The sequence below is a fragment of the Prinia subflava genome, chromosome 17 (genome assembly GCF_021018805.1).
Source record: "Prinia subflava isolate CZ2003 ecotype Zambia chromosome 17, Cam_Psub_1.2, whole genome shotgun sequence".
Taxonomy (NCBI): Eukaryota; Metazoa; Chordata; class Aves; order Passeriformes; family Cisticolidae; genus Prinia; species Prinia subflava.
In genome coordinates this window covers 2,070,060-2,085,758 of record NC_086263.1, presented here as the reverse complement: position 1 = coordinate 2,085,758, position 15,699 = coordinate 2,070,060, and the positions used below count along the sequence as shown (strand labels likewise).

Genomic DNA, 15,699 nt, shown 5'->3' with positions numbered 1-15,699 from the left:
CGTAGGGGGCGGGGAGAAGGGTAGCCAATGGGGTTGGGGCTGGCGGCGGGCAGTTGTATCGGTTGTATCGAGCAGCTCCCGAGGACGCGGCTCCGCAGCGCTGTCCCCGGCCCTGCGCTCGTCCTGGTGCCGCCGGTTCGCTGTGCCCGCGGTCCGGCCCGGCCCGGCGCTGAGCGGGGCGGTGGGCGCCGTGAGTGAGGGCAGGGGAGCGGGGCGGGGCCGGGGGCGCTGGAGCCGCGTTGCCATGGGGACGGTGCGCGTGCGCCGCGCAGGCGCCATTGCGGGGCTGTGAGGGGCGTCCCTGAGGCGAGCCCCGTCCCTGTCCCGGTGCTGGGGCCGGGGCTGCGGCGGCTCAGCCCCCAAGCCAAGCTCTGTCTCCCACCATTCCCGGTATCTTCACCGCTTCTCCTTCCCAGCAAATGTCCGTTCTGGTGACACGGAGAAGCTCAGGGCTTAAGTCTCAATCAGATTCACGGAGTTATTAAGGCTGGAAAAGACCTCCAAGATCAAGTCCAACCTTCGACCTACCACCTCCATGCCCAAGCTCTACAGGAAGTGCCTGTTGTGCTACTGCTAACAAGTGGTTTTTTTGGACACAGAGCACTGTTGGCTCCCACAGAGGATGCTGCATTTGCTGACTGACAAGTCAGATCCAGTGTCCATCCATAACCTTGGGATATTAGCTTGGAATTTGGCACAGGGAGCCATCCTAGGCAGTTTGTTTTGTCCTCATGGGACTCCTTTGACCCTTGGCAAGCTCTGCTCAGTGTAAGCGCACAGTGCTCCAGCCATGAGGATTTCCCTCTTTTTTATCTAAGTGATACTCAGGGCTTGTCTCATACCAACAAAACCACCATAGATGTTGCCTATAATGTACCTACAGAGGCAATTTGCAAGTAATAAACTTCCCAGGGAGTAAGTTGAGTTTAACTTCACGTTTTGAGGAGTGTTACTGGCCAGAGCAGATAACAGTGACAGTGTGATCCCTTGAACAGTTATTTCAGTCCTGAACAACACAGAGTTACCAACCTCTGGTGACCCTTGTGGGTCTCTTCCAACCCTGGGTATTCTATGGAATCTCTGAAACAGAAATCATTTGCTCTCATGTTTGACTTCCCAGAAAAACATGTGATTGTGCCATAAAATATAGAAGTTTTCTGTGAGGGTGAATTATCTGACCTTATAGTTGAGCTGCAGTTCCTACTGTTGTCTCAACTTCTCATGGACATCAAGAAACAGGAGGAAAGAATCCACCTTAGAAACACTTAGATCAAAACCCACAAATGTGCCTATTCTTAACTCTTTTTTTTTTTTTTAATAAAAATCCAGTGAAAACAAAAGTAAACATGAATCACATGGAAGGTTCCCTGCCACCATGGCAGGTGGGTGGAACAAGATAGTTTTTAAGCTCCATTTATGTCTTTGTGATCATTTTATCTATCCTTTGAGTAGTGAGGAGGGGAATGTGAGGGAAATTGGGAAGAGGAGTCAATCCAGCAGAGAGCAGAGGTGTCAGGCTGCCTTTGTTGTGTTCCTGCCCCGTCCCTGCAGGCAGAGCATGGGAACATGCTTGGAGAGGACACATTTGCAGCACCCTGGCTAAGAATCCCAAAAAATACTCTATACACGAGGGGCAAAACTGCCCCTGGGGTGTGTGGTGAGTAGGGCAGAAAGCTCTCAGCCCTTTCTGAACTCAGGTGGGAAGGAATAGCTCCAAAAATGCAGATTTTACCATTCCCTGCTGGGAGTGCTGGGAATTCTCTGCCCTGACCACACACACTTTGTCCTTGTTTTGGACTGATGTCATCTCACATTTGGAGAGGTGTCCTTAAGCTCATCTTTCCTTTGCTTGAAGGGAATCTGTCCCAATGGCCTCAGAAGCACAAAGTGAGGATGCAGAACATGCAGCTGAGCCTCCTGCAGCTCCTGTGCAGAGGGGTAGGACATTCCAGTGGGGAGCTATCCTTGCTGCAGTGAAAGACCAGCTTCCATCCCTGGACTCCGACTCCTCCACAGTAAGCACTGAAAATCTGCCTTTCTTCCCTCTGGACCATAGGAAAAAACCCTCAAAAGCAAGAGCAGATGACCTTATCAAGCATTTTGGGGTGGCTGGTGTGGTATCGTGGGTGGGCTGCCTGTCCTGACTATGGAACACTGTGTTAATCCACAGCCTTCTGGATTATCCCTTAATTATCAGAGTGTATTTGCTTCCTCCTCTCCCTGTATTCTTTGGATTCTGCTCCTCTGCTCAGCTCAGTGACACCCCACCTGCAGAGCTGCCTCCAGCCCTGGGACCCAGCACAGACTGGGAGCTGCTGGAGCCAGTCCAGAGGAGGCACTGGGATGATCAGAAGGATGGAGCAGCTCTGCTGGGAGCCAGGCTGAGACAGTTGGGATTGTTCAGCCTGGAAAAGAGAAGCTTCAGGGTGATCTCATTGTGGCCTTCCAATGCCTAAAGGGGCTCCAGGAGAGCTGGAGAGGGACTTGGGACAAGGGATGGAGGGACAGGACACAGGGAATGGCTTCCCACTGCCAGAGGGCAGGGATGGATGGGATATTGGGGCGAATCCTTCCACATGAGGGTATCGAGGCCCTGGCACAGGGTGCCCAGAGCAGCTGTGGCTGCCCCTGGATCCCTGGCAGTGTCCAAGGCCAGGCTGGACAGGGCTTGGAGCAGCCTGGGACAGTGGAAGGTGTCCCTGCCATGGCAGAGGGTGGGACAAGATGGGCTTTGAGGTCCCTTCCCAACCCAACCCATTCTGGTATTCCATGCTATTATGGATTATTATGTATTTGAGGCTGGTGTCACATGTCCTCTCCACAAGGCATGTTGCTTTTTTGTGCTTTTTACCTGCCAGAGAAGCATAATTGCAGCACCCTTTTCATATGATGTGTGAGACTGAGAGGTGTTACGCAGCATTCCTGACTGGTACAGGTTTTTCACTTGCTGTGTCTGGGCCAGGCTGTTCTTGGCTGCTGAACACCTCTGTTCACAGGACAGCATTGCTCCAGTGCTCCTCTCTAGTCCAAGATGCTCTGGCATCGACTTTTCTGAGGGGATCATATGTCTCAAGGTTTGATTATTAGTGGCATTTTGTCCAAATCAGAACATTGTGTTTATTTTCAAACATGTATAAACTTAAAAAACATTTTGAACACAGAAAGGATATATTTTATCCCAACTTAGTGTAGCTATTAATGGTACTGGGGGAGAAGGAAGATGTGAAGGAGCCAGAAATTACTCCAATGGGTATTAATTATTTGTTATTAATCAGTGGTCCAGAGCAGTGGGATCTGGTGGATAAAGTGCTGATGGGGATTCCATGACTCGGGTCCTGCACCTGGGTCTTTCACTGTCATGCTGGACAAGCCACATTCCCTCACTGTTCTCAGCTCCCTCTGCCTTCACAGCTGTAATTATCCAGAACAACCCTTGTGTGTTAACATGTGTCTCTGTAGTACAGAGGAAGGCCCAATACTGAAATTATTTGTAGCTTTCTTATTGAGTAACTTACAACCAGGCTAAGCAAGAGGAGCAGCTCCAGATTTTGGTGCCAAACACCATTGTATTACCCCAAATCATGCTGAACATTTTTTTCACTCTTTACAATCTCCAAATTCTCTGTTTCTGTCCCACGTGGAAAAGATTTCCTGCAGAAGGAACTGAGGCAATCTGTCTGGCACTTCATTTGCATTCAAAAGATCTGGTTGTGTAATCCCTGTCCTGCTGAGGCTGCAGTTCCAGGGCTGCACCTTTGTCCGAGGAGTTTCCACGTGTGAAAAGATCCATTTGTGCATCTGAGAGCTGTCACCTGAACATCCTCTGCTCTCACCTCCAAAAATGCCACTCACAAATGTGTTTTATGCCCTGAAGCCCTTTCATTACCCTGATATGCAATTTAATAAGAAGAAAGATGTTCTGTTGCAGTTGGCTTCGTGTTAATGTCACCAGAGAGGATTCTCTGCAGTGTGAATTCCCAAAAATGCACACTTGCAAAACAAAGGGACAAGCAGGAAAGCTGTGTCCTGACTGCTGAGGAGATGCTTAATCTCCCTTTGGTGTCCATGCATAAGGATTCATCTCCAATGCATATCTGATGTTTAAAAAAGGGATTTTCAGAGCTGTCTAAATGCTGCCCAACCAAACACAGATGCTGTTTGCATTCTGAACACTGCATTTCTCACTGAGGGCAGTGAAAAGCCTTCATGACCTGGGGCTCCCAGCAGCTCTATTTAAGCTCAGCTCTGCCCCTTCACTGCCTCTCAGAGCTATGTTAGGGGAGTTTTGGTTTCTAGTTATGGTTCTGCCTGAGCCAGACTTTCACCTGTGAATTGGCTTTCAGTCTTGATCTCTGACCAGCCTCATCACCCCAATATTGCCCGAGGATCTGGAGTTGTGCCTCAGCCTGGTTGCTCCCCCTGGCCTGTCCTTGTTCCTCTTGGCTGCTGTGGGACTGGGCTTTGCCTGGTCAGGCCTTGCCTTTCCAGTCCCTGAGAAACCCAGACTGGTTTAGGTTGGAGGAATCTTAAAGCCCACCCAGTGCCACCCTCTGCCATGGGCAGGGACACCTTCCACTGTCCCAGGGTGCTCCAAGCCCTGTCCAGCCTGGCCTTGGACACTCCCAAGGATCCAGGGGCAGCCACAGCTGCTCTGGGCACCCTGTGCCAGGGCCTCAGTACCCTCACAGGGAAGAGTTTATTCCCAATATTCCATCCATCCCTGTCCTCTGGCAGTGGAAAGCCATTCCTCCTTGTCCTGGCACTGCAGGCCCTTGTAAATATTGAGCAGCTCTGCTTTTGCCTGTCTGATGGTGAATGAGGTGGTGCAGAGAATCACTTGGCAGTTAGAAATCTTCCCACACTTTCCACTGCTTTTCTCAGTAGAATGTTTGTCATCAGCCTCCATAGGAATTCCATGTTTTCTGTGTTTTTTGCATTTGTAGCTTGCTGAAATGTGAGGTTGGTGACTCTTGGGCTACCAGACTGTCTACTAAAGGTGTGACTGCAAGGAAACTTCTTGTCTCTGCACTTCAAGAGGTGCCAACATGGGAGCTGTCACTGCAAATCAGATATTCCAATTTCTCTTTTTTTTTTTCTGTTTGCAGTCTGATTGTGAGAGTGATGAGGAGCTTTTCATCTTCCAGCGGGACCTGCCAAACTTGATTCCGGACCTGTCAGAAGAACTGATGATGTTTTCCCTGGAAGACTCCCAGGAGCAGGTTTGGAATGTTGTGTGTGGGCTGCACTGTAACCCCTCTCTTCTGGTTGTCCCCAGTGTGGGCAGCTGCTGCTGTCTGACCTCTTCATCTGAACAGGAAAAGCTTAGTCCTCAGTATTTTCTCCCACTAGAAAACAGAACTTTTTTTCTCTTTTTGCAATGGCCCTTTAAAGTTTTCTCTGTTCTTGAGATTTTGGACCTTTTTTGTCCCATCTCCTGATAGTTTTTATTGCCCCTTTACTGTTTTTCTTTCCTGTGCACTAATTAACACTGTACAATCATTTGTGTGTGTAGAAAATGAATTAAGACAATGCAGGATGGAGGAAAAGTATGAAGTTTACTCTTTGAAAAGCTTTTCCGGAATAAAATAATCACCTTGTTCTTTCAGTGATGAAGATAAATCCATGGAATCACAGAATTATTTGGGTTGGAATAATGAGCACATGTAAGAAAAAGTAATTTAAAGGATGTTTAACAGTTCTTGAAATGAAAGTTTCTGGAAAGTAAACAGTCTCACTGTTTTCCATGAGGGATATGGTGTGGGTTGTTTCCATATGGTGTCTGAGTTGGAGCTGTTGCCTTCCAGTCACTCTGTTTTGGTTTATTATCTGCTTCCAAAGCTCAGGGAGATTGACTTTCTGTATGTTTGTGCTTTCTCCACCTCTAGCAAATCCAAGAGACAGAAAGGCTTCCATGGGAGATCTGGAACGGAGACCTGGAAAGTTTTGACTTTCAGGAAAAAACAGATGGTGCCCAAATCATTGCAGAAGAAGATGTACAAATGATTAAAGATGAGGCTCCTGAACCTGCCAGCGAGGCTGAAGAAATGCCAAGCCAAAAGAGAGCTGTTCTTAAAGAGTCTCCCTCAGATTCCACAGCTCACCTTGAGGAGAAAGAAATGGGCAGGACACAGGCCAAGGAAAGAGGGAACTCCTGGCTTAACCCAGCAGTGTCTGTGGAAGAGCTGTACACTAAAAAGGAGAGAAAAAAGCTGATAGAGACAAAGATACTCTCCAAGGTCATTGTGGAGCCATCCTCAAAGCAGGTTGTCAAGCCTCCCTCCCATGGCATCAACAATGGTCTAGGAAGACTTGCAAAGGAAGAAACCTCCTCAGCTGAGCACCTTGGAGAAGTGACCCATTTGTCATTGCAGGTAAGAGGCCCTAAAATGAAGCTTTGGGGTGGGGCAGAGTGCAGTGCCTGCACAATCCCCCTGCAGTGAGGATCTCATGTACCCAGCTCTGACACACCCAGGGGCTGTGTGTGTTACACAGTGCCAAAAGCTGGCCCAGAGCTGTCAGTGCGAGCTCAAACATGGCAAAAGCCATGGATCAGCAGCAGGGTCCATGAGCTGTCAGGGAAGCCAACCATAGCGTCTGTCCCTGGGAAGGCACGGAGATTTTCAGGTCCCAGGCAGACTGTGCATTAAACAGAGAGCTTTCTGGCCTTCCAGTGGAGTGCTGGAGGTAAGGAGGTGTTTAGGGTTGTTCCTGAAGCCCTAAATCTCACCCACCTAAGGCGGGTGTTAACTGGGATGTGGCCCAGAGTGAGGGGGTGGTTCTCTTCAGCTCTGAGCTACAGTTCTGCCTGTATTGATTTTCAAGTTCATTAGGGCTTGATCAGCTCAGAACAGGTCCTGATCTTTCTGTTCAAAGCCTTCCACAGGTCAGAGTACAGATGTTTCCCTTCCCCTTTCATGTATTCACAGAAATGAACTTTTTGATGTTAAGCTGTTCCAGTCCAGGCAAATTATGCAGCTGCTGGCCTGTGAGTTAAATTGTGCTGCATCATTGAAGGACATTTTTTTCAAGTGGGTCTGGATGTAATGCCCTGCTCACCTCATAGAATTCAGTTTCTGTGAATTCAGGAGGCACTATTTGCCTTTCAAAACCTCTTTAATATCAGTGACTTCAATGAGCTGAAGTGTGGTGCTCTGGGGTGAGTTCTGAGACCAGGCTCAGTGTGTTCTCACTTTCATTTGGAAGGGGGTTGTTGCTCCCCAGCTCAGCCAGGCTCCTCAGTTTGTGTCTAGTTGCTAAACCTAACATACAGTTTCTTCTTGATTCTTATCAGTTCCTTTTAAAAGTTTTGGCTTTTTTTTTTTCTTAAGTTCCTTTCTATATTAGAAATGGAGTTGGGCAAACCTTCACGTCTATTTCTTCTGGACCTTCTGGAACTTAAACGAGTGCTGCAGTGTTAGAATAGATCTAATCAAGGTTCAGATATGCATGAACATTTATTGCTCAGGAAGGAGGGAGAATCTTCTTTTAAACAAGAGGGGCAGATGCTGGAGGTTGCACAAGGTGAAACTGCTGGGTTTGGAGGCTGCTTCTGCATTTTTAAAGGCCATGGGTGGTTTGTTAAATGCATGTTTGTGGCAGTGGTGTCATTGCCACAACTCACAGCCCCCTTCCTTTCAATAAAATTAGTAAGCACTTTCATTTCTGGTGATGGTATTTCACATGGGTGTGGATTCTTTTAATGAAAACTTCAATTTTACATCATGTTCAGAGGGGAACGCAATGAGTGGTTTCAGTGCATGTGGACTTTGATGGCAGCCTCTCTTTGATGGCTTTGATGAGCCAGGTGAGTGTGCCCTCAGGCAGGGATTCAGAGGGAGGAGATGGATGATCCTCTCTTCAGAGTGGGGTGAGCAGCTGGCAGATATCATCTGATACTGACTGTACCCACAGCAATGAGAATTTACCCTGCTCAGAAGTTGGAGGGGGAGGAAAGGGCTCATCTCAAAGAAGTGAAGAGCCACAAGTCCTTCTCCTGTGGGTGGCAGTGAGAAGTTCTCACATTATTCAGGATCAGAATGCACATACTTGGCCTTGTATCAGGCCACTTTTTGATCTGTTCCACTGTCTCCAGTGATTATTTTGAGTTTTATCAAAAGGGTTCATGATTCTCAGAGAAAAAGCCCCAGCAGAAGTATCTGAAGCAGCTGGAGGGATGCAGTGTGTGAAGGGATGTAATAAATGCATTCCTCTCCTTACAGCACTTCCTCTGGAATTGCTGAGAGCAAGCTGCCACTGAAATTAGGGGTGGTCTTTTGGGAGTAAACTTTCCATCACATTTCTCTTCTCTTTCAGAATATTGAGAAATGGGATGTAGACAAGAATCTTGAGGAGCTGGAGCAGCAGGGAGATAAAACTCGTGCAGGAGTTGCTTTCTTCCCAGCAGATTATGGTAATGTCACCAGTTGAAAGTACATAAAAATAAATAAAACTCAGGTTCATGTATTTAAGCTATTCCCTGCAGCATAATTTTGAATGCAGAAATCATAGTGGGTTTTTGAAATGCTTCTAAAACATGTTTAATTATCTCCCTTCAAGATTTCATCTAGGTTTCCTACCCTGAAGCTAGTGCTTCACAGCCTGCCGTGGGCCAGTTACAACATTTCCTTTATCCTTCCCCTGCTGCCAGGGGAAGGAAAAGGAGCAATGTGAACGTGGGGAGTACTGGGTGATTCCATGGCAGAAGACCACAACTGATTGTTATTGTATTGCTCTTCCACAGAGACCTTCAGGAGGAAGTCTGAAGACGAGCTCATGGAAATGCTGAGAGAGCTGTGTGCCAGGCAGTCCAGGGCAGTGTCCCCTCCCTGTGGGGACCTCTGCTCCCTCCAGGGACAGCATGACAATAAGTAGGTCCTTTCCTGTCACATATCCCTGCTAATCCTGGCTCCCAGAATGGATACTGAGGAACTCCTGGTCTTCCACAGGGGTATTTCTCTGTAGCCTTGCAGAAAGCTGATACTGGAGTTGGAATACTCAGTCATTCACTTCCATTTGGTGACAAACACCTTGGCATTCTCCACCAGCCTTTGTCTAAACCTTACCAGACACTTGGAGTCAATGGGAAAGGCGGGAAAACGAGGCTAAGCCAATTATCCTGCTCACCTTTTTCTGTCATCTCGGCTACCAATTTCTCTTACTGTACCTCAACTGAGCAAAAATACACAGGATGATTTTCTGTGGCTATCAGTGGAGGTGTCAGTGCTTCTTGGAGGTTTCTGTGTGAAGGAAGAGCATTTTTAGGCTCTTCAGAGGGAACAACATCAGTGGTGGCAGCACAGAGGAACTAATCAGTGAAAAAGTGGAGGGGAAGGTGGGAAATATCCTCATTGCCAGAGCAAGAAGAGACACTAAGATGATTTGCACTTTGTATTCCTGGGAAGATAAAATGGAATTTCCAGAAGAGGCAGAGAGGAAAAGGGAACTTGTTCTAAACTGAGATATTAAAAGTTGTGATCTCTCTGGTGCCTGACTTTGTTCTCCAGAACAATTTGGTGGTGTCACGTTTTGAGAACTAAATATCCCTCTTCATCCTGCCTGTGATCTGTGTTCCTGGGGGAGGCTGAATCCTTGAACTTCGATAGCAGGCAGAAGCAGAGTTGGAATCTGTGTGGTAGCCCAGCACAAAGTTCCTTTCTCAGTCCAGTTTTGATCCTGATCCGCTCTCTGCAGGATTCCTTGGCTGGATAAGGCAGGGAATATGCTGAGATGGTGTTTTCTATGTGTAGGGATGTTGCCTTGCTGTCAGCCCCACCAAGTTCTCTGAGGATGGGCAGGATGAGTTCCCAGGGCCTGCCAAAACCTGCAACTGTGTACATAGATTTGAGAGAGTCTGAGCTGCAAAAGTCAGTGACAGTCCCTGAAGAGGAACAAAGGTAAATCCCAGCTTTATTGGGAGTGAGAAATAAGTAATAAAAAGTGAGAAACTTAAACTTTTCTGAATCTCATACTTATGAAATATAACTTTAAAAATGTTCTTTCACACCTATGTCAGAAGAAGAAACCTTGTAGTTAATAAACAGCTACTAGATAATAAACAGGTTAACATTATGTTCTGGTTGCCTGAATACTTGAATTTTCTTTTTGCTAGAGTAATAATGCATAGAACACCTACATAACACCTGGAGATCTTACCTGGAAGTATCTCTCCCCTTTTCCTCATTTTCTAAATTTGCATCTTAGAAATGACCAAGAGGCAACACTCAGCTGGAGCAGGGTTAATTAATATGGTCTGATTGTTTCACAGTGCAAGCTCCTCCTCTGAAGAAGAAGAAGAGACTGTGACAATTAAGGATGAAGCAGAAAGAAGAATGTAAGATTCCTTCCTAGGACTGTGTTTCAAGTGATATGATGTTCATTATTTCTGAAACTAAAATAATTGCCCTAACAGTGACCAGAGTGAAAGCTTTTGTACTCAAATATTTCCATTCCTGGTCTTCACAGCAAAAAATACAAAAGCCCAGTAAATGAAAATGCTCCAGTGTGGCCCCAGGAGGTCACTCTTTTCCCGTTGCATGGTAAAGCTACCAAAGCTAGAGAGCTGTTGGTTCTTGAGGCAATATTTGCACCTGTCTGGCTGCTTGGGACAGCTCAAAACACAGCCAGAGGTGCTCTGGGGGCTGCAAAATGTGAGTTTTTCTCCAGCCCTGTGTGAGTGACACCAGAACTGCGTTTGACATGACTCAGAACCAAACTTTGGAAATGTTGTAGGGAGTTGACTCAGAGAAAATGTTATTTTTAGAAATAATAAAATAGGCTAGAATGGATAGAGATTTAAAGAGAATACTGACTACATTGTATGGGCAGAGACCCTCCCAGTTCTCCTTAACAGGAGGGGAAAGAGATGAAAGTATGACGTGTGGGATCCTAAAGTGTAAATTCCTCAACAGGCACAGATGTCAGCCTTTACTGGATATGGATTCATATCCATAGGTTATTAGACATTTGTTTAATGTGAAGCAGAGGTGTCAAATTTAACCATCTCCCTGCACTCATGCTCTGGGTTCCATTTGGAATTCTGCAGCCTGGAAGTTCAAACCACAGAAGGGCAGGGGACAAGCAGAACATGTGTCTTCTTGTGCCAGCCACTTACACTTCTTTTAATGGTCTGGGAGAAGAGATGATCTGACAAGGAACAGAGCCCAAACAATGTCATTTAGAACATCTAACCCAAAACCAGTAAAAAGCAGGGACAAGGGGAACTTGGGGAACTCTCCCTGGCACTGACACAAGTTCAGCAGTTCCATCGGTGTAAATCTGCAGTGATGGAGAGCAGAGCTTGGATTTTGATTCACTTTAATGTTGCTAAAGAACATGCACAAATGTAATGCCTGGCAAATGCTGCTCAGTTCTGGTTGTAAATAAGAAATCCTCTTGGTCTCAGCAGGGCAGGATTCTGAGCTCATTCACGAGGGGTGCATCCAGTTTCATTTTTATCTGGAACAAATTATTAAACAGGAGTTATTATTCTGTGCATGTAGATTATGTCACAACAGGACATTCCACTACCTCAGTAATGTGCTTGCTGACAGTTTAACAGTCCCATTGAGGAAACTAAGCCAAACATTCAAAAATTGTAATAATTATTAGAAAAACTTTTCATCTGCCTGTATTTGAACCCCAACCCCTGTATCCAAAGGGGACAAAAATCTACAGGCTCTGATTTCCATGCCAACCATACATTTGTTCAGGGCTCTTCTGGTTGGTGTTTGTGTTGTGCCTGAATGCAGAAGGGGTAAATAAACTGCCAGGAAGATCAATTTTGTGTTCTGGCTTTGCTTGTGTCACCTGAGTGCTGGTGCTGCTGTCACCCACAGTTATTATTCCTGTAGATGCCCAGCTCTTGTTTTGAGCTCTCATTGTATGAGAAGTTCCTCAGAGATTGAGTTTATTGCTGTGATGGTTTATCTTGATGAAATCAGGTTTTTATTTCCTTTGCAGGAGGAATTGCTCAGGGAAGAGCCTGTTACTGCAACAACTCCGAGCAGCCCGTAAGGAGGCCTTGGAGCTTGTTCATCAAGTGGCTGTTCCAGCTGAGAAACTGCATCCAGAAAGGCTGGAAGACAGAGATTCCTCTGATAAAAGTCAAAACCAATCTTGTAAAGTGAGGCAAGAGACAAATGAGGTGATTTCCAGGAAACTGATGAGATTGGAACCAGGCAAGGAAAGTCCTCCCTTTTCAAGCTGCGGGAGCAACAGAGCTGGCACAGATAAAGAGAACAAAATGGAACCTGAGAAGATGCAAAATGCAGAGAATGCTCCAGAGTCTTCTCTAATTACAGCAGAATTGCCAAGGTATCCCACAGGAAAAGTGGGTTTGGATGTGGCTTCTCTAATTGTCCAGGATTAAAGAAAATTGCTTACCTGGGCTGTGAGTTGGAGAAAGAGGGTGTCTGGTTTGTTACCTGGAAAGAACAACAGTCCTGGCAGCTACTGCTGGAAGGTTTAGAGACAGCTTTAGTGGGGCCTGGCATTAGATGAGCTATGGCATGTCTGACATTGGAAATTGAACCTTTTCCTTTAGCTTTTATTCTACAGAAGAGGAGGATAACACAGTATTGATCTCCTTTAGGAACAACAGCACTGACATTTCCTAAGCACAGCTTCCTAGAAAATAGGTCTGGAAGGGTCAGTCTCCCTGGGCCAATAAAGAGTGAGGTAAAATCTAATATCTCCTGGCAGATCTTTATAGAACTTGGTCTTGAAATCCTCAATGGTGAGGATTCCTTGAATCCCAGGTAGTACGTTTTGCTGTTTAATTATCCTTAGAGTTGTAAAGCTTTTCATTAAGTCTAATTTAAATTATCCCCTCTCCAATTTAAGCTTATTTTTGTTGTGTTTCCAGAAGGGATGGAAAATGGTTTATTCTGTGTCTCAGATTAAAACATCCTTTACAAGCTGGAAGATGTATCAGTCTCCCCTTGTAATTTTTTTTTTTTCCAAACAAAGGAATTCTGACTCTTTGCCAACAAGAAAAGTGCAAGATCTTGGAGTTACAAAGCACACCTGTGACAAAGAATGTCACAGGAATATTTGGAAAGCTTTAAAAAATAGAAATAAGAGTGATGTCAATTGAGGAAATTGCAGAGTTATTTGGGCCTCTGCCTCCCTGGGCTTAGTTAAATGTAGTGTATTCTGCAGAAGGTCTAATTTCAAAGTGAAATCAGGTGGTTGCCTTGTGCACCTGCCCAACTGTTTGGGAGAGCTCCATTATGCTGCCTTTTCAAAGGTTATATCCTGCTATTTTCAGAGTGAAATTTAACATTCTGACTTTGACATATGAGCCCTGGAAAGAATCAGGATCTGCCTGCTCTGGAGACTATTACTGTGTCAGAGTTAAACTCTTGCCTGCCCTGCCACTTAGACACCTCAGCTCCTGTGTCCCTGCTTTAAAAGGCACGTGGTTGGTTGCAGGGGTTTTTCCCTCTGGAATTCCTGACATTAAGCTCATTGCTTCCATCAGGAATACTAAACTCCATTTTGATTACCTGTTAGCCTGAGATGGCAGCCCATGGCCAGGCAAGAGTATTGGTTATTTACTGTCTCTGAGTGATAACTCAGTGATTTTAACTGATTTCCATTTTCTCTCATGCTATTCTAATTATTGCTGGAGGAATTCAGAAGAAACTGAACTTTGTGTTTGCCATGGAAATGGCAGATGGAATCTTTCTGCAGGCATCCAGATGTATAAAGATGGGAGGTCTTGGGGTCAGGGGAACTTTATCTCTGTTGTATCCTGTAGCAGATAGGAAAGGAAATGGGTTTAGATTGGGAATCTTGGTGTGGAGATGGGGAGTGACACATCACAAACACATCTGCTTTAAGGAGTTTTGATCTCCAGATAGATCATCACCACTTATCAGAAGTTTGATCACTTCTCCTTTTCTTTGAAGTTTTTTCTTCTTAGAGAGATTATTTCATCCTCTGACAAGTTCTTGTGTCCCCCCCACAAACACCAGAATTGCTTTCCAAATCTATTTTAGCCTTTCATGTCTTGATTCCCCCTCAAGCGTGTGGTGTAAATACGAGAAAAAAAGAAGTGTAACCAGATGAACAAGGGGCTTTTTTTCCCAAGTGAAAAGCTTAATCTGTGTATTTTTCAGGAGAGAAGGGAGTGGAAGAGAGCTCTCCCCGAAGGAAGAGGAGCTGAAGGAGAGGCAGAGGAGATGCAGACTGCAGGAGCAGCTGCAGCAGTGGCAGCCCCAGCGCTCGGTGTGCGGGAGGCAGCCCATGGCAGAGAACACCCCGCTCCTGTTCCACACGGTCAGTGCCTCAGGGTAGGCTGGGCCTGGCAGGGGCACCTGGCAGCAAAATGTCATTTTTATTGCCTTGTTTCAAATCTGTTTGTTATGGAGCACCGTTAGCTGAGGAGAGGAGCAGCCCTACAGCTCTTCTCTCACACTAAAGGACAAGAATTCCCCACTTGCCTGTGCAGGGGGAGCTGCCCAAGCAGCTGCCCTCCAGTTCTGACCTGTCAGGGCTTGCTGGAATCAGTGACCTCAGGGTCATGGATTTCACAGCAGCCAGAGTCTCCCACATGATTTTTCATAACTTTTCCTAAAAAAGTGGAATATTTTTACTGTTTCTGCTGAGTCTTGTCTTCTCGTCTGCCCCAGCAGCTTTATGGTTCACTTCTGTGGATTAGTTTTGAGGACTGCGCATTTAATGAGAGGTTTTACTCCTGATTATGGGGGTATGAAATGATCCTGATTTTAGCCAAAGCCTAACTATGGCTTAGAGGGCAGGGCTATTGCTACTTCTGAGAAGATTTATCTCTGTCCCTGCCCTTAGCAGGGGGGTTGGAATGAGATGAGCTTTAGGATCACTCCCAACCCATTCCATGAATCCATGACAAGCAGTCCTGCTTCATCTGGGCACTGATTTTGCTGAACACAAGGCCAGGTGAAAAGGTCAGAGGAGGTGAGAAACTGCAGAGCCACCATTAATCCACCATGGTGATTTATTTGGGTTAATGCCAATCACAAAGCTCTTTTGTCAGTACAGAAGTTGAAAAACTTCACAGCCCTAGATTTGGGGCTGGACCATTCAGGTTTGTTTTGTAAATTGATTGTTGTGGTTGTGGAGATTTGAAAGCTCATTTTATTTAGCACTGGATTAGTCAGTGAGGAGGAGCAAAGGATAAAAAGCTCCCAGCTGAGTTTCCCTCTGCCAGCCTGCTTTGACAAGGACAGCACAGTGCCCAGAGCTCTGCTTTGGAGTGTAAAGCTTGTGGATCCTTTGGACTTGCTCTTCCCCGGCTGCTGGCAGGTCCCACCCACTTCCAGTTAGCTCTTCTTAAGATGCAGACACTCCCTTGCTCCTCAGAAATCCACCCGGGCCTTGCTCTCTCCTTCCTGACAATGCACCAGGCACTGGAGAATTACTCTATGTTTGGTCATTTCCCATATTTGCTGTGCTGATGCCAGTGAGATGAGGATGGGCTGGGTGATGTGCTTTGTCTGGAGCAGAGCTCAGGGTGGGTCTGTGCTGGAACTGGAGCTGTAAATATTCCCCTAAGGGATGGGCTGATGTTCCAGTTGTGGCAGCAGGGACAGGGGCATTTCTCACCAGCACAGGCTCCTGCTGCCTGTGCAAGCTGCTCCCAGGGCCCAGGGAGAGGGACTCCTTGCACAGTGACAGGACAAGGGACAGTGGCTTTAACCAGAGGGCAGGGTTAAGGTG

General features: G+C 46.3%; 1 protein-coding gene across 4 annotated transcripts in view; it reads left to right on the top strand.

Annotated features, from left to right (window-relative positions):
* The first annotated feature begins 35 nt into the window (after window positions 1–35).
* DNAAF8 (dynein axonemal assembly factor 8) overlaps window positions 36–15,699 on the top strand; it is a 96,714-nt gene continuing 81,050 nt past the window's right edge. For 2 of the 4 annotated variants that reach the window (XM_063414793.1, XM_063414791.1), the window contains exons 1-10: window positions 36–190; window positions 1,856–2,015; window positions 5,106–5,219; window positions 5,886–6,371; window positions 8,314–8,410; window positions 8,741–8,867; window positions 9,747–9,893; window positions 10,265–10,330; window positions 11,959–12,312; window positions 14,121–14,280. In XM_063414793.1, the coding sequence (XP_063270863.1) occupies window positions 1,869–2,015; window positions 5,106–5,219; window positions 5,886–6,371; window positions 8,314–8,410; window positions 8,741–8,867; window positions 9,747–9,893; window positions 10,265–10,330; window positions 11,959–12,312; window positions 14,121–14,280 (1,698 nt within the window). In that variant the 5' untranslated portion in view covers window positions 36–190; window positions 1,856–1,868. The remainder of the gene's footprint in view (window positions 191–1,855; window positions 2,016–5,105; window positions 5,220–5,885; window positions 6,372–8,313; window positions 8,411–8,740; window positions 8,868–9,746; window positions 9,894–10,264; window positions 10,331–11,958; window positions 12,313–14,120; window positions 14,281–15,699) is intronic. The other 2 variants (XM_063414792.1, XM_063414794.1) reach the window with 2 other exon arrangements.